Below are 25,043 nucleotides of genomic sequence, written 5' to 3'. Positions count from 1 at the left end.
GATGGCTCCATCATCTGCCAGTTATTTCAAGGTTTGTGGGTGAAATTAAATGAAAACTGCTGAGTAGAATGTTATTTTCCTTTTTAGACACTATACACTGAGACAATTGCAGAGGATGTTCCTTCTGGCAAACTAATTCTTGTGGTGCTGGCTGAAGACGCAGATATTCGTTCAAATGCTGAAATCACTTACACCCTCCATGGAACTGGTTCGGAGAAATTCAGACTAGATCCAGACACCGGTGAGGATATTTACACTTCTTGTGTCATAAGATGTGATACTTCCGTTCATTTTACAAGATTGATACACTTCATAAATTGTAACAAACTTTCCAACATTTGCTTTAAAATGTATTTCACCCACAGTTGAATTAATTTGTTACTTTTAATCTCCCTCCAGAAAATTAATTAAGATTGTTGAATGAAAAGAAATTGACATCCATGCCAAAAGCTAATGGACTATTGGGTACATAATGAAAATCTGTTAAATGGTATTGCTTTTTAGGATGGCTAGAGAAAATAGACTGAACAGTTATTGAGTTCTAAAATCTGTTGAAAGCCAGATGAAAATCAAGTGCTAATATCAAGAAAATGTAAAATTTGTCAACTGATAATTTTAGCATCTAACTTGAATTTAAATTAAATACTTAGGTGAATTGAAAACATTAGCTCCACTCGATCGTGAAGAGCAAGCAGTTTATAACCTATTGATGAAAGCCACTGATGGAGGAGGTCGCTTCTGCCAGGCTGATGTTGTGATAATACTGGAGGATGTGAATGATAATGCACCAGTGTTCTCAGCTGATCCATACACTGTATCTGTCTTTGAAAACACAGCTAATAAGACACTGTTAACAAGAGTTCAAGCCACTGATGCAGATACAGGTAGGATGTGGTCCAATAATATTAATAACCAATCATGTTAGAATGCAGTTGTAGAAAACTAAGCAAATCTATTTCCGGATGTATTGTACAATGAAAGTTCCATTTAGAAAAGGGGAGTGCAACCTCCCAGTATTGTAAATAGATATAGTCACAGGAACTTAATGCAGTAATCTTCAAACAAAGAAACTTAATGATTTGTCAAAATTAATGGCATATTTTTAAATAATGTTTTAATACAGCTGTATATTTATGTAAATGGAAAGTTATACATTTTTGTTTTGAAATGTGACAAGACTACATTAATTACAATTGTCGACTGGGATATAAAGCAATAGTCAAGCCCTGCCCAACCCCTGTTGGAGAATGAGTGGGGAAGTTGTTTCCATTGGAGAATCCTGATGCAACTTAAATGTTACAAGGTAATTAATGGACTGGCATCTGATTGTCCACGCATTCAAGACCAAGCGGGATGGAAATTTTGTCCCATAGAACTGCCAGCCAGTCAGGAGTATTGTTTGATGCCAGTATTGCACCAGGGCCCAGCCTGAGCATCAGATGAATGGGAATTTCCTTTTTGGAAAAGGAGTCATCAGACAGGAAATTACAGAGAGGGGGGAGCAAGGTGCTGGTTTTCAGTTTCCTCCCTGACCGGGTTTGCTGGTAGTCATCAGGATCACAGGATAGCCATGCGATTCCAGTTAAATACTTGAACCACCATTAAATTCTGATGTGCTCTCAACTGACTTATTACTGAGTCTAATTCCCTTATTGGGCCCTTCCTCCTCCAAGGAGAAACAGAGGACTGCAGATGCTGGAGAACGGAGTCTTGGGTGTGGAAAAGCACAGCAGGTCAGGCAGCATCCAAGGAGCAGGAGAGTTGATGTTTCAGGCAATAAGCCCTTCATTGGGAATTTAGCTGACATTAACTTAAGGTGCACAGTAAACGTAGGAATTGACAGACATGTTGAATAGACAGATTGCGTTCAATGTGGGAAAAGAGGATCCCAAAAAAACCCAGATTTTCTTAATAGGGAGGAACTGAAGAGGACCAAAGATTTATCTGTCCAAGTGCATATATCACTGAAAGATAATGCACAAGTGCTACATGAGTGTAAAGTTTAGCCATTTGTAAGCAATATGAATAGAAATAGAAGGAAGTAATGCTTCAGTTGAACTGAACCATATGAATTTTGACCTTGAAAAGTGTCCATTCTATCACGAATTACCCTGTAAGGTGTCTCAAAATTTTGAACAATAGATGACGTTGTGTCTCATGCAGGTACTTTGATGTAAGCACATCATGATGTTACCCACTAACCAAACAAGACCTTTTGTCTACCACATAAATGAATAATATGGTGAATGAACGTCAGTGCCATGTGATCCCAGTTATTTAGATTGTACTTCTCAATGTTTGGTAGATCATGTTAAATGATAAATCTCATTGACTATCTAAAATGGGCATTTGCCAACTATGCTCATGGAGCCTATGCTTTCTAAACTGAAACATAGTGCCCAGGATTAGGTGAGATTCTGCCACTAGAACAAAGAAGAGACGAAGAAAATTAAAACACAGGAATAGCTAATCCAGATCCTCTATTTAAACCTGTTGCCTATTTTCTAAGGATCTGTATCCCTCTGCTCCCTGCCCATTCATGTATCTGTCTAGATACATCTTAAGTGACGTTATTGTGCCCACCTCTAACACCTCCACTGGCAACGCATTCCAGGCACTTACTACCCTCTGCATAAAGATCTTTACATGCATATCTCTGTTAAACTTTTCCCCCCTCACCTTGAACTTGTGATCCCTATTAATTGAATCCCTGACTCTGGGGAGAAAGCTTCTTGTTATCCACCCTGTCTATAACTCTCATGATTTTCAGACCCCCCTCAACCTCCATCTTTCTAATGAAAATAATTCTAATCTACTCAATCTCTTCATAGCTAGTGCCCTCCATAACAGGCAACATCCTGGTAAACCACCTCTGCACCCTCTCCAAAGCATCCACATCCTTTTGGTAATGTGGTGACCAGAACTGTATGCAGGATTCCAAGTGTGGCCGAACCAAAGTCCTGTACAACTGTAACATGGCCTGCCAACTCTTATACTCAATATTCTATCTGATGAAGGAAAGCATGCTGTATGCCTTCTTGACCACCATATCAATCTGCATGGCCACCTTCGGGGTACAATGAACCTGAATACCCAGATCTCTCTCTACGTCAATTTTCCCCAAGGCTTTTCCATTTACCATATAGTTAACTCTTGAATTGGATCTTCCAAAATGCATCACCTCACATTTGCCTGGATTGAACTCCATCTACCATTTCTCCACCCAACTCTCCAATCTATCTATATTCTGCTGCATTCTCTGTCAGTTCCCTTCACTATCTGCTACGCCACTAACCTTAGAATCGTCTTCAAACTTGCTAATCAGACCACCTATACCTTTATACATTAGATAGCATTCACTAAATAACCCCAACTGTGCTAAGAATTACAGGGGAACCTCCATTATCCGAACGAGATGACCCCCCCCTTTTGGACTGTGGGAGGAAACCGGAGCACCCGGAGGAAACCCACGCAGACATGGGGAGAACATGCAAACTCCACACAGAAAGTCGCCTGAGGCGGGAATTGAACCCGGGTCTCTGGCGCTGTGAGGCAGCAGCGCTAACCACTGTGCTACCGTGCCGCCCACTAACTGCAACATTTTGACAAGTTCCACCTCTGCCCTGTATGGGACAATGTTAGAGAGAATATCTGGGGAAAGGGGGTTTAGGGTTCACCCCTATGTAGAACTCCAGGGAAAGTGTGGGGAGACGGAGGGAGGGAGGGCGGGAGGTCAGTCATTTGTTGATGGTGCCTGGGCTCTCATCTGTGTCCAGGACTGTTCTCGGCAGAGATTGTTTTTAATCAGTGTGAACAAAAGACCTGATCAAGGTTGAAACAGCTCTTTCATGTAATGTTTCTATCTGGACCTCGAGATCTCCTTCCCCCTATGTAGAACTCCAGGGAAAGTGTGGGGAGACGGAGGGCGGGAGGCCAGTCATTTGTTGATGGTGCCTGGGCTCTCATCTGTGTCCAGGACTGTTCTCGGCAGAGACTGTTTTTAATCAGTGTGAACAAAAGACCTGATCAAGGTTGAAACAGCTCTTTCATGTAATGTTTCTATCTGGACCTCGAGATCTCCTTCGGATAATCTGATATTTGGATAATTGATATTCGGATAATCGGTTCCTCTGTATACCAGAATTCAGTTTAAGATCATCAGCCAGGCTCTTTATATAATTCATTTGTGTGTTAGAAAGTTCATTTGTTCACATTATCTTTATAGGCAAAAAATAATATGTCCAAACATTGTATCTTTCTCATTGCTGAAAAAGTTATAGAGACCGTGACTCCCCAATGCATCCCCACAGCAATGCCCTGATCAGTCAAAGCTGGCTTTGCTGTTTTGAACCTAATTAAGACTAAGACAGTTAACAATTCCTGCTGATTCTCCTTGCCAACCATAATCCAATCAATCAACACCCTCTTTTCATGCTGCAGAAATAATTGTTACCTTTCTAAAGGTGTTATTGTGTCTCAATCCTGGTGGATAGGCGAAAAGGTTTTACTTCACATCTCTTTTTAGCAATATATAAATATTTTGTCTATAAAAGCAGGTGAGAGGCTGCTATTACTGAGATTAATGCAGCTCCAACAATACTCAAGAAGCTTAACAATATCTGTTACCAAACAACCTGCTTAACTGACAGTCTATCCAACACTTTGAATGTTCATTCTCCCCTCACTGAAACACAATAACAATAGTTTGTAGAAAGTGTACAACAGTGACTCACCAAGGCTCCTTCGACAATACCTTCAATCCTCCAACCTTAAAAGGTTAAGGGCATTAGACACATGGTGCACCATAATTTGGAAGTCACCCTTCAAACCAGAACACCATCAAGTTCTGCAACTACATCACTGTTTATGGGTGTCACTTTTTCCGAATCCTGCAACTATTGCTTGACAACACTGCAGGTGTGCTAGCACTACAGACTACAGTTTTCAAAAAGACAGCTCACCATGCTAACAGCATTTAGGAATTGGTAATAGATAGTTTCCTTGTCAGCAGCACTCGTATCACAAGTGTAAACAGGGCAAATACAAAGGATATATTGGCCTTGGAGGTGGTGGAGTGAAAATTCTTTGCTATATTACCTGAACTTAAAGATTTTATATTGTGAAAATGGGTTGTTTAAACTACCTTAACAAAAACAAGGATTCACATTTTAAAATTTAGAGCAGCCCATTCAAGAGGGAAATCAAGAAGTACTTTCATACTTCGGGATGAGAAGTGTGCAATTATGACCCTCACTTAGGTGTGTGTGTTGGATCAATTGAAGTTGTCAAAAACCAAGATGAACAACTTTTTTATTCAATATTAAAGGATATAGATCAAATACTGTTGGATGGAATTGCAGCATAGATCAACCAAGCTTAATAGTTTTTTTATTTGTTTGTTTGGTTATTCAGAAGGTGGTGGTGAGCTGCTACCTGAACGACTGCATTCTATCTGGTGTAGGTTGACCCAAATGCTGTTAGGGAGGGAATTCCAGGATTTTGATCCAGTGACAGTGAGTGATAGCGATATATTTCCAAATCACGATGGTGAGTGGTTTGGAGGGAAATGTGCAGATTCTGGTATTCTCATGTATCTGCTGCCTTGTGCTTCTACCTGGCCGCTCTTATGGGTTTGAAAAGGGTTGCCTGAGGACCCTTGGTAAATTTCTGCCATACCTCTCTAAATGGTACACATCACTGCTGCTGAGTGTTGGTGGTGGGGGTAAGTGAACCTTGATGAAAGTAGTGTCAGTCACACAGGCTGTTTTGTCTGAACTGGTATCAAGCTTCCAAGCTGTCGTTGGAGCTGCACTCCTCCACAGAAGTGGTAAGTATTCCATCACACTCCTAATTTGCCTCTTGTAGGTAGAGGACAGGATTTAGGAAGGTGATAAGTGAATCATTTGCTGCAGAACATCTAATTTTTGACCTTCTGTACTACTAATGCTGTTTAAGTGGCTTATTGAGTTCAGTTTTGAGTCAGTGGCACACCTCAGGATGTTGATAATGGGAAATTCTGCTTTGATAATACCATCCAATTTCAAGGGCGGTAGATACTATCCTGTTCAAAATGGTCATTTCCTAGCATTTATGTGGTGTTAATTGTCACTTGTCATTCCAAGCCTGGATACTTCCCGAGCGTTGCTGAATCTTTATGCGGACCGTGTCAGTATCTGAGGACTCCGAAGTGGTACTGTCCGTTTTGTTGGTTCCTTCATCACCTGGTACAGACCCAGTCTTGCAGCCGGACTCGACATTAGGACTCAGCAGCTCAGTAGTTGTGGTGCTGCCTAGCCATTCTTGATGTTAAACCTTGAAGTCCTCTACCCAGAGTATATTCCATGCCCTTGCCAACCTCAGTCCTGCCTCCAGGTTGCAGTGGGATGGGTATGTGTTAATCATTAGGGGTTTTTTGGTTCATGTTTGATTTGATGCCGTAAGACTTCTTAGAGTCTGGAGTCACTGTCAAGGGCTCCCAGAACAACTCTCTACTTTATATCACTGGGCCATCCACCTGTGCTAGATTATAGTTGGGACAGGACATACCCAGCATGCTGTTGTCTGATATATTGACTATAAAGTACAGTTCTGACACTGACTGTGCATGACTTTTCTGTGAATCAGCTCACTTGATTCTAGATCCTGGAGTGTCTCTTCCAGGGCACAGGCCTGGGCAGATAATAGTGACACTAAGTTGCCTAAGCATTAAGACATCCTTTCCTGGCATTGCACTTATTGCACAAAGAAAAGGATGAAACCAGTGTCATTTTGAGCCAGCCCAGATGGAGAACTGGTCTGATAACTGAAAGCCTGCAGTCAAAGCCACCTCGACCTGGGTTTTCTGTCAGGGTTTACTTATCTTTATTATCTCTCACAACATTAGCAATGGCTAAGGATCATGTTCATGGTCACCAGGATTTAACCGCACACTGGTATGCCATGGGTATGCCTCCTCTGTCTCCTGTAGTTTAGTCTGGATCTGAAAGGTATGCAAGTTGCATAGGTTGCCATGGGGATCCGTGCATACCACTTGCTGTTGAAGAGGCCATTTACTGGCAAAATTATACTAGTACTCAATGATGAGAGCTGAAGGAAAGAGACAACAAACAGACTGTCCAGTATGTAGAACAGTCATAATATATTTAATGCACGTCAACAGAAAGGACTAAAGGTATACTGAATGCTGAATGTACCTAATATTGGAATTCTCAAACATTTTGTCAAAATTGTCAAAACCTTTTCTCTTTAGAAAATCGTGATATTACAATAGGTCAAGCTCCTTACTTTGAGAGTTCCTAACTCCTCACCCTAGGATTCTTTTTTCTGTACCTGAATGCTTTGCTCAAAGGCAATGCAACTCATGATCTCGGCAAGAATAGGGCAAGCAAGCAGATCCAAAATCCACACCTGCCTTGTCAACTAAGATTAACCACCACCTCCTAAAGTGATATTGTACAGTGAATTCTGAATTCCGAGCTTCTGACTCAGAGGCAGGGATGCTATCCTGCACCATAAGACCTCCTCAACATTGGGTTAAGTTGGGACAGGTTTGGCAGCCCAGTGAGATGTGCATTCTGAATGCTAGCTGCAGATCCCATTTTGGTGTTTTTGTTTGTTTTGTGTTTGTAACTGTGTTTTGAAATTTATTGCTTCATCAGCCTTTTAAAGCAGTATTGGTTGATATCTTTTAATGACAGTTTAGCAAGACATGACAAAATAACAATTAACCAGAAATTTTACATTTCTTTCCAAACAGTTTGTTTTTAACTTGCATAAGGCACATTTCTGTGTGGCTGATAATGTAGTGAAAATGCAAACAATGAATCACTCATGTCAGTTCATTTAGGGAATACATTAATCATGGTAATGTTCCGTGCACAAATTAGACTAGATGCTAAGGGAACAGTATGAATCCACTGTAAATTGTTAAGTAAGTGTTTGCAAGCATGTTGAATTCAACAATGATTTTATTCAGATTTGTAATCTTTTAGGTCTTCTGTAAAATTCAACTTATTTTAGTAATGTTTAAATTGACAAGCTTAAATTTAAATAAAAACCAAAAGTACTGCAGATGCTGGAAATCTGATTCAGAAATTGCTGGAATAGCTCAGCAAGTCTGGTGGCACCAAATCAGAGTTACTGTTTTGGGTCCAGTAACCCTTTCTCAGAACTGATGGAATTCTCTTAGATTAAATATTTTGCTTGGCTTCAATAGTTTTGAATTTTAAGATATTAGTTTACAAATAACCTTTTTATTATTAAAGTCTGTCCATCATATAAAGTAATTTGCAAAATCCTCATTATGCAGAAGGAGGATTTAGCCTGGTGTCTGCACACTTTCCAAATAAGCATCAAGACTTGGTACTATTTTCCTGCATTTTCCCCATGATCATGTATTGACCTCTTGAATGCATTCATTGAATCACCCTCAACCACACACTCAGGCAGTGCATTCCAAAAGCGCACAGTTCACTGTGTGAGAACTCTCTTTCTCACATCACATTTACTTCTGTTTTTGCAAAATGCTTTAAATCCATGCTCTTTTGTTTGTAAACTTTTTATCCGCAAGAGTAGTTTCTCCCTATCTATTCAGTTCAGACCTCTTGTGGATTTTGAAAACTTCATATCTCCCCTGAGCCTTCCGTGCTGCAACTTTTTCGATCAATCTGATCGTCTCATCCCTGGATCCATTCTTCTAAATCACTCCTGCACTGCCTCAAACGGTGTTTTTAATCGTTCCTAAAGTGTTGGCTTCAGGACTCTGTGCATTCCAGCTTTAGTCTTATTTAGATTCTTCATAATGAGACGGCTCAGTGGTTAGCACTGCTGTCTCTCAGCAGCAGGGTCCCAGATTCGATTCCAGCCTCTGGCGACTGTCTGTGTGGAGTTTGCCCAGCCTCCATGTGTCTGCATAGGTTTCCTCCGGGTGCTCCGATTTCCTCCCACAGTCCAAAGATGTGCAGGTCAGGTGAATTGGCCGTGCTAAATTGCCCATGGTGTTAGGTGCATTAGTCAGAGGGAAGTGGGTCTGGGTTACTTTTCGGAGGGTGTGGACTGGTTGGGCCGAAGGGCCTGTTTCCACACTGTAGGGAATCTAATAATCTCCCTGCTCTTATACTCTCTGCATCTATTATTGAAGCCTGGGATAATATATGCTTTATTAATAGCTCTCCACCTCTCCTGTCATCTTTTGACTTATGTGCATAGACATCTATGTCTCTCTGCTTCTGCACAGCCTGTAGAATTGTACTTTTTATTATACTGTATCTACTTCTTTTGTTCACAATGTATCACCTCATACTTGTCTACATTAAAGTTCATCTGTCCCCGTCTGCGTACTCCTCCAACTTGTCAATACTTATTTGTGTAATCTGTGAATTTTGATGTTATTCCATATCATACAAAATCTAGATCACTTATATAAATCTGGAAAAGCAAAAGTCCCGGTACTAAACTCTGGGGACCTTCACAACAAACCTTCCTCCGCCTAAACATACCTGTTAGCTATTACTCTGTTTCCTGTTATTCAGCCAGTTTTACATTTGGGTTTTTACTTTCACTTCATGGATTTCATGTTCCTTTCATTCCATGGATATAACTTTTATTACGTGGTACCGTGTCCAGCACCATTTTGAAAGTCTGCATACAATACGTCAACAGCTTCCGCTCACCAACCCTCTCTGTAAACTCTCCAACAATTTAAACTTACTTTTACCCTAAGAAATTGGCTTTCGCAAATTAAATTATATTTATCCAAGTGACTGTTAATTCTGTCCCAAATTATTGGTCTGGATTTTCCACAAAGTGACAATCTCGTACAGGTTGCCACTCTACTCCTCCTTGTCTCTACATTGCAAGAGCTCTGCATTTCTGAGAGACGATTCCAATCAGGACTCCTTCAGAAATGCAGCGCTGTGTTTCCATTCAGCAGCAGGAGAAAAGAGGTTTTATATGAAACTTGTGCAATTAGCTTCGCTGTCCATTTTCCATCTGGGACTCTGATCATACATGTGTTGGCAGAGTCTACTTCAAATAGTTCACCTGGTGTTGGAACCTGAGCAGAGGAATGATAATTGGGAGGGAAAAAAGGTTGAAACTATTCTCTAAGCAATCTTCTGAAATGGTTTGATGGATTAATTGAAAGCAATGAGCCAGTCACAAGTGCATAGCCATGTGGGAAGAAGAATAGAGGTATTCTTTACACAATAGATAGAATGGTTATAGTTTATGTAACGTCAGCATGTTCAGACTTTATCAGCAGTCTCTTTGTATGTGTATCGCTTTCTTTCTTTCTCTCTCGCTCGCTGTTGCTGTCGCTGTCTCTCTCTCTCTCTCTCTCTCTCTCTCTGTTGCAGGGCCCCATCTTCGTGTACTCTATTCACTCTTTCTACCCTGTCGTCATCATAAATACCATCTTTTCCCAGCTATTTTCAGTTTTAATAAGGGTGACTGGACTCAAAATGTTAATTTATTTTTCTCTCTACGTATGGTGCCAGACTTCTTGAATTTCCCCAGCACTTGCTGCTTTAGTTTCAGATTTCCAGCACCTGCATTCTTAATATTTGTTGTTATTGTTCAAATTATTGATTTATTGTGATTTTATTAAAGATAGCTGAATTAATGCATAAGGTAAAATGTTCTAAAACATGTTTCCTGCATTACTTTTTGATAAAAGATATTTAAAGTTAAAGATGTCTGTTGTACTTCTAAAAGTTTCTAATACTGCATTTAAGTTGAGTGGGGAAAAGGTGCCATTAAAAATCTTTCAGATGCTTTATCACTTAAAAAGGCAGTACCATTGTGCAATTTGTGTTAAGAATTCTTGACTTGCCAATGATATTTTCTTCTCCAAAACATATGAGATTAATTTTGTTATTTCAGTACATTTACTGAAAGCATTCTGCACTATTTGCTTGTTTGGAGCCAAAGTTAATGTTAAAATGATATTAATTGAATTGTTTTCTTTCTCAATTTTAAAACCTAGGCTTGAATCGTAAGGTACTTTATTCGCTTGTGGATTCTGCAGAAGATCACTTCTCAATTGATGAGCTATCTGGAATTATTAGTCTGGAGAAACCTCTCGACCGAGAACTCCATGCTTCATACACTGTTATTGTGAAAGCCACTGATCAAGGCACACTCAAAAAATTGTCATCAGTTTGTACACTTTTGGTTTCTGTCCTCGATATCAACGATAACCCACCTGTGTTTGAGCACAGAGAGTACCTAGCCACACTTTCTGAGGATACTCCTTTAGGAACTGAGGTTCTTCAGGTGTTTGCAGCCAGCAAGGATGTTGAAGCCAACACAGAGATCACATATTCCATCATTAGTGGCAATGAACATGGAAAGTTTAGCATAAATGCAAATACAGGTACTTGAACATACAATAATTGAAGCAAAGTGTGAGAGTCAATTTCTGAGGGACAAAACACTGCTTCTTGTGAGGGTCAGATATCAGAGAGTACATTTTGGACAAGGACGCACACAATATAGTGATAGCAGGTCAACTTATTCAGTAGCAAAAGCTATACTTAACAAATGATGACAGTATATTCCTAATGTAGATTCTTCTGCCTCCCACTGACTTGCAATGATTCATGACTCATTTTTGTTTTCTGAACTTGTATCTTGAAATCTGTGCAGCAAGCTTTTAGAAACAGAGCAGGAGTAGTCCATTCGGCCCTTCGTGACCGCTGCACCATTTGTTATGATGATGGCTAATAACCAACAAGCCTGTTCCTGCTTTCCCCCAATGTCCTTTAATCCCTTGAGCCCCAAGTGCTATGTCCAACTCTTCCTTGAAATCATACAATGGTTCAGCCTCCACTGCTTTCTTGGTAGGGGATTCCATCGACCTGCCACTCTGAGTGAAGACATAGCTCCTTGTTTCAGTTCTAAAATTTAAAAAAAATTTATTCACTGGCTGGTCAGCATTTATTGCCCATCCCTGGCTGCCCTTGAGAAGGTGCTGGTGAGTTACCTTCTCGAATTGATGTAATCTGTGGTCTAGGTAGAGCCACGGGTGCCCTTCAAGATGGAATTCCAGGATTGTTGACCCAGTGATAGTGGAGGAATGGCAATATATTTCTAAGTCAGAATGGTGAGTGGCTTGGAAGAGAACTTGCAGATACTGATGTTCTGATATATCTGCTGCCTTTGGGAAGGATCTTTGGGGAACTTCTGCAGTGCATCTTGTAGATAGTTTACACTTTTGCAACGGGGTGCTGGCAGTAGAGGGAGTAGTTGCTTGCGGATGTGGTGCCAATAGGGCAAATTGCTTTATACTGCATAGTGTAAATCTGCTTTAGTGTTGTCCAGACAAGTGGGGATTATTCCATCCTATTACTGGCTTGTGCTTCATAGATGGTGGACAGGCTTTTGGGGAGTCAAGAGGTGAGTTACTCACTGCAATGTTCCAAGCCTTTGACTGGCTCTTGTAGCCACTTAAATGGCAAATCCAGTTGAGTTTCTGATTAACAGTAACCCCTGGGATGTTGAGAGTGGAGAATTCAGTAATGGTAACACCATTGAATGTCAAAGGGTGATGGTTAGATTCTCTCTCATTGGAGATGGTCATTGTCTGGTATTGTGTGGTGCATATGTTACTTGCTACTTGCTAGCCTAAGCCTGAATATTGTCCAGATCTTGTTGCATTTGGACACAGTCTGCTTCAGTATCTGAGCAGTCATGAATGGTGCTGAATATTGTGCATTCATTGGCAAACATCCCCACTAATGACCCTGATGGCATTGTTGAAGGAGCTGAAGATGGCCAGAGGAGTAGCCCTGAGGGCTTCCACCTGTCCTGAAGCTGAGATGGCTGACCTCCAACAACCACCACTTGCTTCCTATGTGCCAGGTATGACTCAGCCATTGGAGAGTTTTACCCTTGGCTTACGTTAATTCCAGTTTTACTCCTTGTTCCATACAGGGTCAAATATGGCTTTTATGTAAGGGCTGTCACTCTTACTTCACCTCTGGAATTCAGCTCTCCTGAATTATGCCCGAAATGTCAATTCTCCTACTCCTTGTATGCTGCCTGACCTGTGTTTTTCCGGCACCACACTATTTGACTCTTTTGTGAATGTTTGAACCAAGGCTGTAATAATATCAGGAGCTGAGTGACCCTTGTGGAACCCAAACTGGGCGTCACTGAGCAGGTGCTGCTTGATGGCACTGTTGAGGAACACCTTCATCACATTGATGTTTGAGGTTAGACTGATGGGGGTGTAAGTGACTGGGTTGGATTTGTCCTGCTTTTTAGGTACAAGACATGCCTAGCCAATTTTCCACATTGTTGGGTAGATGCAAGTATTGTAACTGTACTGGAAGTGCTTGGCGAGGAGTGCAGTAAATCTAGAGTACAAGTCTTCAGTACTATTGCCAGAATGTTGTCATTCCCCATAACCTTTACAGTTTCCAGTGGTTCCAACTGTTTCTTGTTATGACATAAAGTGAATTGATTTGGCTGAATGCTAAGGAAGAGGCTGAGATGGATCACCCACTTGGTCCTTCTGGCTGAAGATTGCCGAGGATGCTCTACCTTATCTTTGCATCAGTCGTGATACCTTGTATCCTTTGACTATAGCCCCTGGTTCTGAGCGTTCCTACCAGTGGAGACATCCTTCCTCTATCTACTCTGTCTAAGTAGGATAGGGCAAACCTAAAATGTTATAGATTTCTAAGGGATTCCCCCTCCCCCCACAATTCTTCAGGATCTCAAGATATATACTTAATCGATTCAACCTCCTCATACATCTCTCATGCCATGCTAGGAATCAATCTAATAAACCTTTACTGCGCTCCCTATATCGCAAGAACATCCTTCCTTCATAAGGAGACCAGAACTGCACACAGTATGCCAGGTGTGGTCTCACCAAGGCCCTGTGTCATTGCAAGACATCCCTGCTCCTGCTCTCCAAGTCTCTTACTACGAAGGTAAACATACCATCTGCCTTGACTGCTTGCTGCAGCTGCTTGCTCACCTTCAGCGATTGGTGCAGGAGGACTTTTCAAAGTTCTTTCCTTTTATCCCCTCTAACAAGGGCTGATGATGTATTCTCATCACATATGTATATGTTTTCAATTAAGCATATATTAATAATTAACTGCTCATCTACCAGGAGCTCTCAGAATTCATATGAGAAGAATTCAAAGCAGTATAAAAGGTATAATCAGTATAACAATATGAAGAATATAAGAATGCTCACATTGCTCATAATTGCAGTGTAAAGAATAGGTTAACATTTAAAAGAAGTTGTGCACACTGTATCGTGTGAAACTTTCATATTGTTTCTGACAATTTGCAATTATTTTCATCAGGTTTGAAAGGTGTGGGCGGGAAAAAGTGCAGCAGCTCGGGAGCACAAGACATTCCTGATGAGGGGCTTATGCCTGAAACATCGACCCTCCTGCTCCTTGGGAACTGCCTGAGCTGCTGTGCTTTTTCCAACGCCACGCTTTTCGACTCTGAATCTCCAGCATCTGCTGTCCTCACTTTCTCTATTTTTTTTCATCAGGCGCCATTTTTGTTGTTAAAAGCCTGGACTTTGAGACATCTCATGAATATTACTTGACTGTTGAAGTTATGGATGGTGGAACACCTTCACTTAATGATGTAGCGACAGTGAATATCAATGTGACAGACGTTAATGACAACACTCCTAAATTTAGCCATGATGTATACATGGCAGTGATAAGTGAAGACGCTCCCTTGGGACAGCTGGTTGTCACAGTATGTTTAACACCTTACTTGTTTTTCTTCATCAATTAAGAGTGATGATAAACAGCATTATGAGAAAAGAAGGACCTAACAAGACAGATCTTTAAAGTCAGAGTTATTAAATGATTATTTGGCACATCTAAATTGAATTTTCTGTGACATTAATTCTGAGATTTACTGTCTATAGCCTTTTGAATAACCCAATTCTTTTGCCTCAGTTTCATTTCTTCAGGACACTGATCACCCAGATTTTCTTGATCGTTATTCACTGTGTTTTCACTATTTATGAAGTTATGAATACGTTTACATTGGTGGAAAGTGTGAGGGTAGACATGCAGGAAAAAATATATGGTTGAGAAAGAGTTAACAAAATATTTGGGTGATGGAAGACAAAGTATTTTAATACACAATATTTAAATAAGATGAGACTGGAAAAGAAAACTTTTATCCTTCTCCACAATAGCTGCCTATTGTGAAATTAATTTCTAATTAAGATTGATGTCTTGAGATCATTTCTTCAGATTTTTAATAAGAATATGGTCAATAAAAATAAAAGGGACTCAGACTTGGAGAATATGTAACAATTTTACGACTTACGTTTTGCAGGTGATCCAGTTACTTAAGATAGAGTAACAGATACATGAGAGTGTAATTCATTGTAGTTTCATCCGTCGTGGCACAGTTGCTCAGTGATTATCATTGCTGCCTCACAGTGCTGGGACTCAGGTTTGATTCCAGCCTCAGGTGCCTGTCTATGTGAAGTTAGCACATTCTCCCTGTGTCTGCCTGGGTCTCCTCCAGGTGTTCTAGTTTCCTCCCACAGTCCAAAGATGTACAGGTTAGATGGATTGGCCATGCTAAAATGCCTGTAGTGTCCAGGGGTAAGTGCAGGTTGGGGGAATAGCCATGGGTTACAGGAATACGGTAGGGGACTCTTTGAAAGGTCAGTGTGGCTTGATGGTCGAATGACTTGCATCTACACTGTAGATATTCCATAAATCTATTCTGTGGCCTCTGGAGCAGTCTTCATAAATTGAATGGCCTGTTTCTCATTCAGAATTTGCTTGCATTTCAATAACCACGTTTCAATTGATTGTTTCAGTTGTTCCCAACTAGACAATTTTTTTTACAGTTTTAAGTATTTTGTTCTCACATTGAGGTTTTCGTATTCAAAGTGAATGTGAGCAGTAAGAAATTGTGAAATTGGTCTATTCTTTGGAAATAATTTAATCGTTGGCATTTGTATTTAAAATAAACACCTTGCACTGCATAGTATTCCAGTGCACTAAGGTGTCATAATGGATGCCACAGTCGTGCCAAAGGTAATACAGGTATCTACCTAAGATGGACGCAGCAGTACTGATAACAAAAATGCTTTGATGTATAATTTAATTAGGGATGATAAATTAACACAAGGAAAATGATAGGGCAGTGATGTGTTGTGATTCTAAGTTATATTGATGTCAATGTGATCCAGGGTAAACATGTCTGCAGCTTTAGGAGATTTAAAAAAACTTGTGGCTAAGTACATGAATAGGAAATATTTGGAGAGATATGGGCCAAACGCAGGCAAGTGGCACTAGTTTGGCGTGGAAACATGTTTGGCGTCGACTAATTGAACCAAAGGATCTGCATCCATTCTGTATGACTCTATGATCTGACAGTTGTCATCGTCTCAGAAGACTTACCATAGAAATAGAATAGACTGGTGAATTTAACCTGAGATTCACTGTGCCTCAGATATTGGTTCAAGTCACTCATTAACAGAGGGGAAGGTAGGAACTGTACTATTGGGAGAGTCTTCTAAACTCTGCTGTGACTACCTAGAGTCATAGAGATTTACAGCACAGAAGCAGACCCTTCGGTCCAACTCATCCAGGCCAACAAGATATCCAAGATACATCTAGTCCCCTTTGCCATGCCATTCTAAGCCCCTCCCAGTCATATACCCATCTAGATGCCTTTTAGAATATTTTAATTGTACCAGTCTCCTCCACTTCCTCTGGCAGCTCATTCCATACACATACCACCCTCTGAGCGAAAAGGTTGCCTCTTAGGTCTCTTTCATATCTTCCCCATCTCACCCTAAACCTATGCCCTCTAGTTCTAGACTCCCCCACCCCAAGGAAAAGACCTTGTCTATTTATCCTATCCATGCCCTCATGATTTTGTAGACCTTTGATAAGGTCACCCCTCAGCCTCCTACGCTCCAGGGAAAACAGCCCAAGTCTATTTAACGTCTCCCTATGGCACAAATCCTCCAACCCTGGCAACATCCTTGTAAATCTTTTCTGAATCCTTTCAAGTTTCACAGCATCTTTCTGATAGGAAGGAGACCAGCATTGCACGCAATATTCTAACAGTGGCCTAACCAATGTCCTGTACAGCAGCAACATGACGTCGCAACTCCTGTACTCAATACCAATAAAGGAAAGCATACCAAATGCCGCCTCCACTATCCTATCTACCTGCGACTCCACTTTCAAATAGACTACGATTCTGCCCCCATCTCACTAGTTTAAATCTTCCTGAGCAGTTCTAGCAAATCTCTCTGCCAGTATATTAATCCCCTTCCAATTTAGGTGTAATCCATCCTTCTAGTACAGGTCACTTCTACCCCACAAAGGAGAAACCAAAGGGTTTTTAAATGCATTAAGGACAAAAGGTAACTAGGAAGAGAATGGAGCTCCTCAAAGATCAGCAAGGCGGCCTTTGTGTGGAGCCGCAGAAGATGGAGCAGATACTAAATGAGTATTTTGCATTAGTATTTACTGTGGAAAAGGACATGGAAGATATAGAATGTAAGGAAATAGATGGTGACATCTTGAAAAATGTCCATATTACAGAAGAGGAAGTGGTGGATGACTTAAAGTGCATAAAAGTGGATAAGAGAACAGTTTGAGAACAAGCCATATAATTGCAGATCAATATGGGTGAAGTTGCTTAATGCTATTTTTAATAACTGAAATCCCACAGTTTGCTATTTATTGCTTTGGATGCAAAATAATGATTTATTCTTCAATAATTCAATACTGAAATGCCAATGAGTTTATTATAATCATCAGTTGAAAACCAGCTTTACCCCTCGTACTAATTACACAGTTAAATCTGAAACTTGAATACAGTGTCACCCTAATGATTTTACTGTTTGCTGTAGGTGGTGGCTGATGATTCAGATGGTCCATCAAACAACCAGATTCATTATTCTATTATTCATGGGAATCAAGGAAACCCATTTACTATTGATAATGCCAATGGAGAAATAAAAGTAGCACAACATTTGGACAGAGAAAAAGTGAGTAGATGAGAAGTAACCCTGCAATTGAATAAACTTTACATTTGTCAATTTTATTGCTTTCCGTAATAAGCTGCTGATCCATTAATGAAGAACCAAAACTTCTGTTTATGCAACTAAAGCGATTTAAGAGTTTGAATTATGATCACATGTATATAAATTACAGTGAAAAGTGTTTTTTGTTTGCAAAACGCAAGGTGTCTCCATGCTCTGGTGCCATCTTGAGACACTGAATATAATTCAAGATTTTATTGTAATAGAGTTAATCTTTCCGTCCTCCTGTTAGCCTCTGTTGCTCCTCCTGCTCGCTGCTTGACTTCGGTCAGGTGTCTGTGACTGGCTCTGGGGTCTCTGTTACAGGCCCGCCTCCACCATTGCCTCAACTCGCACAACCTCTGCAACCGAGCTGGATCCATGGGACTGGTCTCATACCTCCTGTTCCCCATGCGACACTACTCCAGATGCTCCAGCTCGTCAGTCATTGGGTCCAGGCTCCTCCATCGCTGATGCTGAAGCCTCTCTGGCCTGGGGCTGAATGGGGCCCCGGCTTCAACCCGTACCTCCGTGGAATAAAAACCACAGAAGCTTTCACTGCGCTGAATAATGAAGGGGTACGAGATGGTGTGGAATTAACCGGCTCCGTTGCATGGTGCCCATGAGCAGCTGAGCCCTGGCATTAGGAGCTGAGTGCTGACAAACTCACAATGCCATCTTGGGACTAAAATTTAAACTATGCTCATCTTTGAAGAGAATTTTTAATCAGGTTCTGTTAGAGAAGAAGGTAGTTTTGATTATGATTTTAAGTAGACGTTATCATTTATAATGTTTATAAATGAAAATAAATCCTTGCTGTATGAAAATATTTCTTATACATAGATATAGCTTTGGTTTTCATCATCTCCTCTTGTGTAGATATCTGGCTATACGCTGACAGTGCAAGCTTCAGACAATGGTGTTTCACCTCGTTTCAATACTACTTCAGTCAATATTGATGTGGCTGATGTCAATGATAATCCTCCCATGTTCTCACAGGCAAACTACAGTGTTATCATTCAGGTAAGAATAACTTATTAATTTGATAGGATTTGATAATACCTGAGTAATTTTAAAAAAATATATAAATTATTAAGTTGAAGCAAGAATTGCTAGATCCTAAAACAAAGACGTTTAAAATATTTGATCTGTTGAATTTGGCTCTCGGAGACCACCCCTTAGCCACCCATTTATGCTTCCAGTGAAGCCCATCAGCCATGTGAGAATCAAGGAAACTAACTAATAGTTTACCAGCAGTGGAGGAATTGAAGGAGGTGGTGAGAAAGTAGAGCTCCGCGTCATCAGTGCACATATGAAAACTAATATTGGAAGTGGAGTAGACATGAAGCGCCTGACTGACTTAGTATTCATTGCCATTTGTGGAAGAGATTTCCAAACATCTGTTACCCTTTGTATCTAGAAGTACTTCCTAACACCCCTCCTGAATGGTCTGGCCCTGATTCTTCAACTGTGCTGTCAAGTTCCAGAATTTCTAACCAGTGGAAATTGTTTGTCTACCTTGTCTAATCCTGGTAATACTTTGAAGACTTTGATCAGATACCTCTTAATCTAGACTTTTTATTCTGTCATTAAGGAGCAGCATGTAGGCGAGAAATATGACTGGGACCATAGATTCTTAAGGCACACTAGAGGAAACAGTGTGGGAGCAGGAAGTGAAGCCACTAAAGTGATCCTTGACTACAATTTGCTAAAAATGGAACCTACATGAGAGCAACCAAACTAGGTGATGGAGAAGAATAGTGTGGTCATCCATTTCAAGGGGAGGAAAATTTTATATTTATCAGTTACCTAGGATGTCACTTGAGTCTTTGCTAAGAGCCAACTCTGTATTATAGCAAACAAAAATAAAGGCAAATGTGTTCATAGTGGGAGCAGGAATCTAACTGAAGGGATTCATACATGGAGTTCAGGGACAGTTGAAAATTAATTTGAGAAGCATCAACATGCTTAAGACCTTCAAATTGTAAAGGGAGTTTGAAGGGATCAACCTTTTATTTTTCTTTAGGAGAGTGACAACACCCAATCAGATCTTAAACCTTTTGTAAAGGTAGTGTCCTATGCAACCCCATTCTATAATTCTTACTGTGTCTGTTAAGACTTCTACTGACGTCTACCCTCTCAAAAATGCATCTGCCCTTCCTCAGTTCCTTAAATACCTGAAAACTTTACATGTGGTTCTGCTATCACTGTGTGCTGTTATTCCAACAATGTCTTTGATAATCTTCCATTATCATCAACACCAATTTGTTCTAAAATTGATCTTCACGTTGTTTGATGGGATGTGGGCACCATTGTCAAGACCACTGGTCATGAAATGAGTTTGTGTCAAAGGCAGTGGATATTGTGCCAATTAAGTGGTCTGTTTTATCCTGGCCGGAATCAAGCTGCCTGAGCACTGTTGGAACTGCTCTGATCGAGGCAAGTGAGGAGTATTCCATCCTGATTTCCGCTTTGTAGGTATGGGAAAGTACTGGGGAGAGAGAGGTTTGAGCTACAAGCCACAGAACTCTGAGCATCTCTCCTGTTCTTCTGGCCACAATGTTTTTATGGCTGATCCAGGATTTTATTAATGATAGTTCAGACATATTAATATCAGTGAACATCAAGGCCCAATGGTTAGATTCTCTCACATTAGAGCTGGGCATTTTGGCACTTGTGTGGTGTGAATGTTGCTTGCCACTTTTCAGTCCAAGCCTAGTTATTGTGCAGGCTTTGCTGCAAGTGGACACAAACTGCTTCAGTATTTGAGGAATTACAAAAGATACTGAATATTGTGCAGTCAAGAGTGAACATTTCCACTTCTGACATTACGATGGCAGGAAGATTATTGCTGACACAACTGAAGATGAATGGACCTTGGATACTACCTTGAGGATCTGCTGCAGATATGTCCTAGATCTGAGATGACTGATCTTGATCAACCTCAACGATCTTTCTTGCTCGAAGTGACTTCACATAGCAGGGAGTTCCACTCCTGATTGTCATTGACTCCAGTTTTGCTACGGTTCCTTGATGCCACATTTATCTTCTGCTTTGATGTCAAAGACAGTTGTGCACATATCAGTCTGAAATTCATCTCTTTTGTCCATGTTGGACTGAGGAGCCAAGTGGCAGAACACAAACTGCGTGTCACTGAGCAGATTGTTGCTAAGCAAGTGTCACTTGATAGCATTGTTGATGACACTTTTCATCATTTTACTGGTGATCAAGACCAGATTGACAGAGCAGGCTGGGTTGGATTTGTCCTGCTTATTTGTGTACACGACATATCTGGGCAGTTTTCAATATTATTGACTGATTCAGTGCCAGTGTTCGAGTTGTATTGGAGCACTTTGACTAAGGGTGCATCAATTTCTGGAGAACGAGCCTTCAGTGCTATTTCTGAACTCTGTCAGGGCACATGGCCTTTGTAGTATCAATTGTCTTCAATCTTCTTTTATTCATTCATGGGCTGAGGGCATCACTGGTTAGGCCAGCATTTTGTATGTGGGACAGACCAGGTAAGGATGGTAGCTTCCTTCCCTAAAATGGTTTTTCCGAGAAAATACAATGGATTCATGGTCATCATTAGACTGTTAATCCCAGACTTTTATTGAATTCAGATTCCACCATCTGATGTGGCAGGATGCATACCCGAGTCCCCAGAATATTTCCTGGGGCCCTAGATTAATAGTCCAGTGATAATACCACTAGACCATCGCCTCCCCCCAACTGTTTCATAATATCATGTGGAGTGAATCAATTTGGTTGAAAATTGGCTTCTGCAATGCTGAAAATCTCTGAAGCAGGCGAAAATAAATCATCCACTCAGCACCTCTGATGAAAATGGCAACAAATGGATCAGTCCATCTTTTACACTGACATTCTGGTCTCCCCCAGCATTGAGGATGAGGATATTTTTGTAACTACCTTCTTCAATACATTAGTTGTCAACCACCATTGATGAGTGGATGTGGTAAGATTGCAGAGCTTCAATCTGATGCTTTGGTTATGGGATCGCTTAGATCTATTTCCTACTAATACTGCTTGCTTTTCCTTTGCCTCCTGTACATGTTTCCCTTACTACAATTTGAGAAGCCCCTTGAAATGTTTCTTGTTAAGATGAGTAAAAATACAAGTTATGATGATGTCTGGAATCAATGTATCAGCTTTCTCAAGAGATTTAGGATGATCAAGATTCAGGCAAAAATAAGTAACTAAGAGTTTGGGACATGGAGAAACCATAACTCTCTTGAACATAAACCGTATTTTACAGGAAAACAAGCCAGTTGGATCCAGTGTGCTACAGCTTCAAGTGATAGACAGGGATTCCTCTCACAATGGCCCTCCATTCACTTTTAGAATCATTAGTGGGAATGAACAGAATGAATTTCAGATAAATTCACATGGTCTTCTCATATCAACGGCTCCTCTCCAGCACAAAGTTAAAGATATGCATCTACTGCAAGTTCAGGTAAAAGAAATATCTAATGTTGCACTTTACTTTGTACCGGGTTCAGTTTTGTGACTATATGTATATTGCCATGCAAGTATTTTGTTTTAATTTGTTGCACCTGAAGCAGATTGTAATTGCTAAGTATGGGGTTAAATTTTACAAGTTACTATTCTCACTGCAAAAGTTCATGAGGAATTAGATCTCATGTTTTGACAAATTGATCAAGATACCCAATTCAGATCCGAGACAATGTTTCCTCCATTCTTTTTAATAGACTAAATATGCAAAGAGGGTGCCCTGAATTCTCTGTATTTACTCCTATCAGGAAATAACTTGGTGTCAAAAGTGATACTGCACATATCTTATTTCCCAATGGCAAATTAATTGTGTTGATCCTTGTATCAGTCTACAATTGAACCAGGTAGATCTAATTTCCAGTCCAAGGCTTGTTAGATAATCTCCATCTATTGAGTAAACTGTTGGCTATCTCCCCTCACCCCACCCCTCTGTCCAGTCCTGGTTGCTGACCAGTGACCCAACAACAAAGTGCAAGGGTAAGGATATTGAACCAAATCTCCTGTGCATCTCAATCTCTCTCATGGTAGAATTGCCTACCAGCACTCATTGCAAGTCTAAAGTAGGTGGAATTATGATTTGAATGAGCTGCTTTAACGTGCCCATCACTCCAAATTTTGGAACAGGTCAAAGTTATCAGTGACAGAGAGGAAACGTTCTTAAGAAAAAAGATCACCCATGTTAGGATATGTTTCATGAAAAATTCACAGAGATAACCAGCATCAATTTGCCCTTGTCTGTAATAAGCAAAATCAAAATCAGCATTTGTTTGAATGTTTGGTTTCAGGCAGCTTCACGTTCCATGCAATTAATATAATTGGTGGTAGCTTATGGTGCTTTATAACTGATGATAAAACGTAAAATGCCATAATTTATCAGCAGTAAAAATGTTAATACTTTGAAATGCTTACCTGAAAGTCCAGAATGAATGAGTTTTTAAAAAAAAATTAAAAGGAATGGAATGGTTTTTGTTTTGTCAGGCTAAATAGAAGTACTGACATTAATAAGTTGCTCTGCAGTTAGAAATGTCAGGATGAGCCCATAGCGCTCATGATGCATTTTCAAGGGAAATCTATCAATGGGTAGCCAGCAATTTCACTCGACAATACCACGTGCAATTCAAGGTGCTACTTCGTTTGTTCGAGCCTATTTACAATTACGTGTGCAAATAAACACATTCTGTTCATTTGTTCCAGATAGTAAGTGACCAAACTGGTTGGCCTTTAACGGGATTATGGAAGTTCATTAGATTCCCTACAGTGTGGAAACAGGCCCTTTGGCCCAACAAGTCCACACCGACCCTCCGTAGAGCAACCCACACAGACCCATTCCCCTCATTTACCCCTGACTAATGCACCTAACACTATGGGCAATTTAGCATGGCCAATTCACCCGACCTGCACATCTTTGGACTGTGGGAGGAAACCGGAGCACCCAGAGGAAACCCATGCAGACAAGGGGAGAATGTCTGTGTGGAGTTTGCACAGTCACCCAAGGCTGGAATTGAACCTGGAACCCTGGTGCTGTGAGGCGGCAGTGCTAACTACTGAGCCACCATGCTGCCGCAATTAGCTTGTAAATATTTTGTAAGGGACCATGCTCTTTCTTCATCCACACAAATACAAAGGCCATTTGTTGGCCAGGGCACTTCTTTCAACAATATATCTCCTCTGACCTCTTCTGTCCATTTTACACAGATGGTGGATAGACTTTAAAGGACTATTGCATGCCGTACAAAAATTATACATTCCTTTTAAGGGCTCGTAAACTGAAAAAAAAACTCAGTCTACCATCACTAATTAAAGTTCTGGATTGCATAAGATTTTAAGAAAGGCCTGTAAAGTCACTAGATTGGGAGGTCTTTTAATACACCAAAAGGAGACTGAGAAGCTAATAAGGAAACGACCACAAGCTAGAGGAGCTGAATTACACATTCGGCCCATCAGGTCTGCTCCACCATTCGATCAGGGCTATTGCCTTTTCCCTGCCTTCTCCCTGTAACCCTTGATCCCTTTATTAATCAAAAATCTATTTATCTCTCTATTAAATACACAATTTAATACAGCCATCTGAAGCAATGAGTTCCACAAATTCACCACCCTCTGGCTGAAGCACTTCCTCCTCATTTCATGCATCCCCTTCACTTTGATGCTGTACCCTCAAGTCCTAGTCCCTTCCACTAGTAGAAACATCATCTCCATTTCCAATCCGTTCAGGCCTGTCTGTGTTCTGTAACTTTCCATCATGTACACCTTATGACCATAAGACGTAGGAGCGGAAGTAAGGCCATTCGGCCCATCGAGTCCACTCCACCATTCAATCATGGCTGATGAGCATTTCAACTCCACTTACCCGCATTCTCCCCGTAGCCCTTAATTCCTTGTGACATCAAGAATTTATCAATCTCTGCCTTGAAGACATTTAGCGTCCCAGCCTCCACTGCACTCTGCGGCAACGAAT

The 25,043-nt window shown here is 40.7% G+C and overlaps 1 protein-coding gene across 7 annotated transcripts in view; it reads left to right on the top strand.

Moving 5' to 3' along the window:
• The window catches only part of fat1a (FAT atypical cadherin 1a), a 207,104-nt gene that overhangs the window by 149,284 nt on the left and 32,777 nt on the right, over nt 1–25,043 (top strand). For all 7 annotated transcript variants that reach the window (XM_043689861.1, XM_043689872.1, XM_043689853.1 and 4 more), the window contains exons 12-18: nt 88–241; nt 651–884; nt 10,985–11,374; nt 14,522–14,736; nt 17,882–18,019; nt 18,932–19,075; nt 22,329–22,526. In XM_043689861.1, coding sequence (XP_043545796.1) covers nt 88–241; nt 651–884; nt 10,985–11,374; nt 14,522–14,736; nt 17,882–18,019; nt 18,932–19,075; nt 22,329–22,526 — 1,473 coding nt within the window. The remainder of the gene's footprint in view (nt 1–87; nt 242–650; nt 885–10,984; nt 11,375–14,521; nt 14,737–17,881; nt 18,020–18,931; nt 19,076–22,328; nt 22,527–25,043) is intronic.

This window comes from Chiloscyllium plagiosum, chromosome 1 (assembly GCF_004010195.1).
Source record: "Chiloscyllium plagiosum isolate BGI_BamShark_2017 chromosome 1, ASM401019v2, whole genome shotgun sequence".
Lineage (NCBI taxonomy): Eukaryota > Metazoa > Chordata > Chondrichthyes > Orectolobiformes > Hemiscylliidae > Chiloscyllium > Chiloscyllium plagiosum.
Note: the sequence above shows the minus strand (reverse complement) of the source record. Positions and strands in the feature narration are given on the sequence as shown.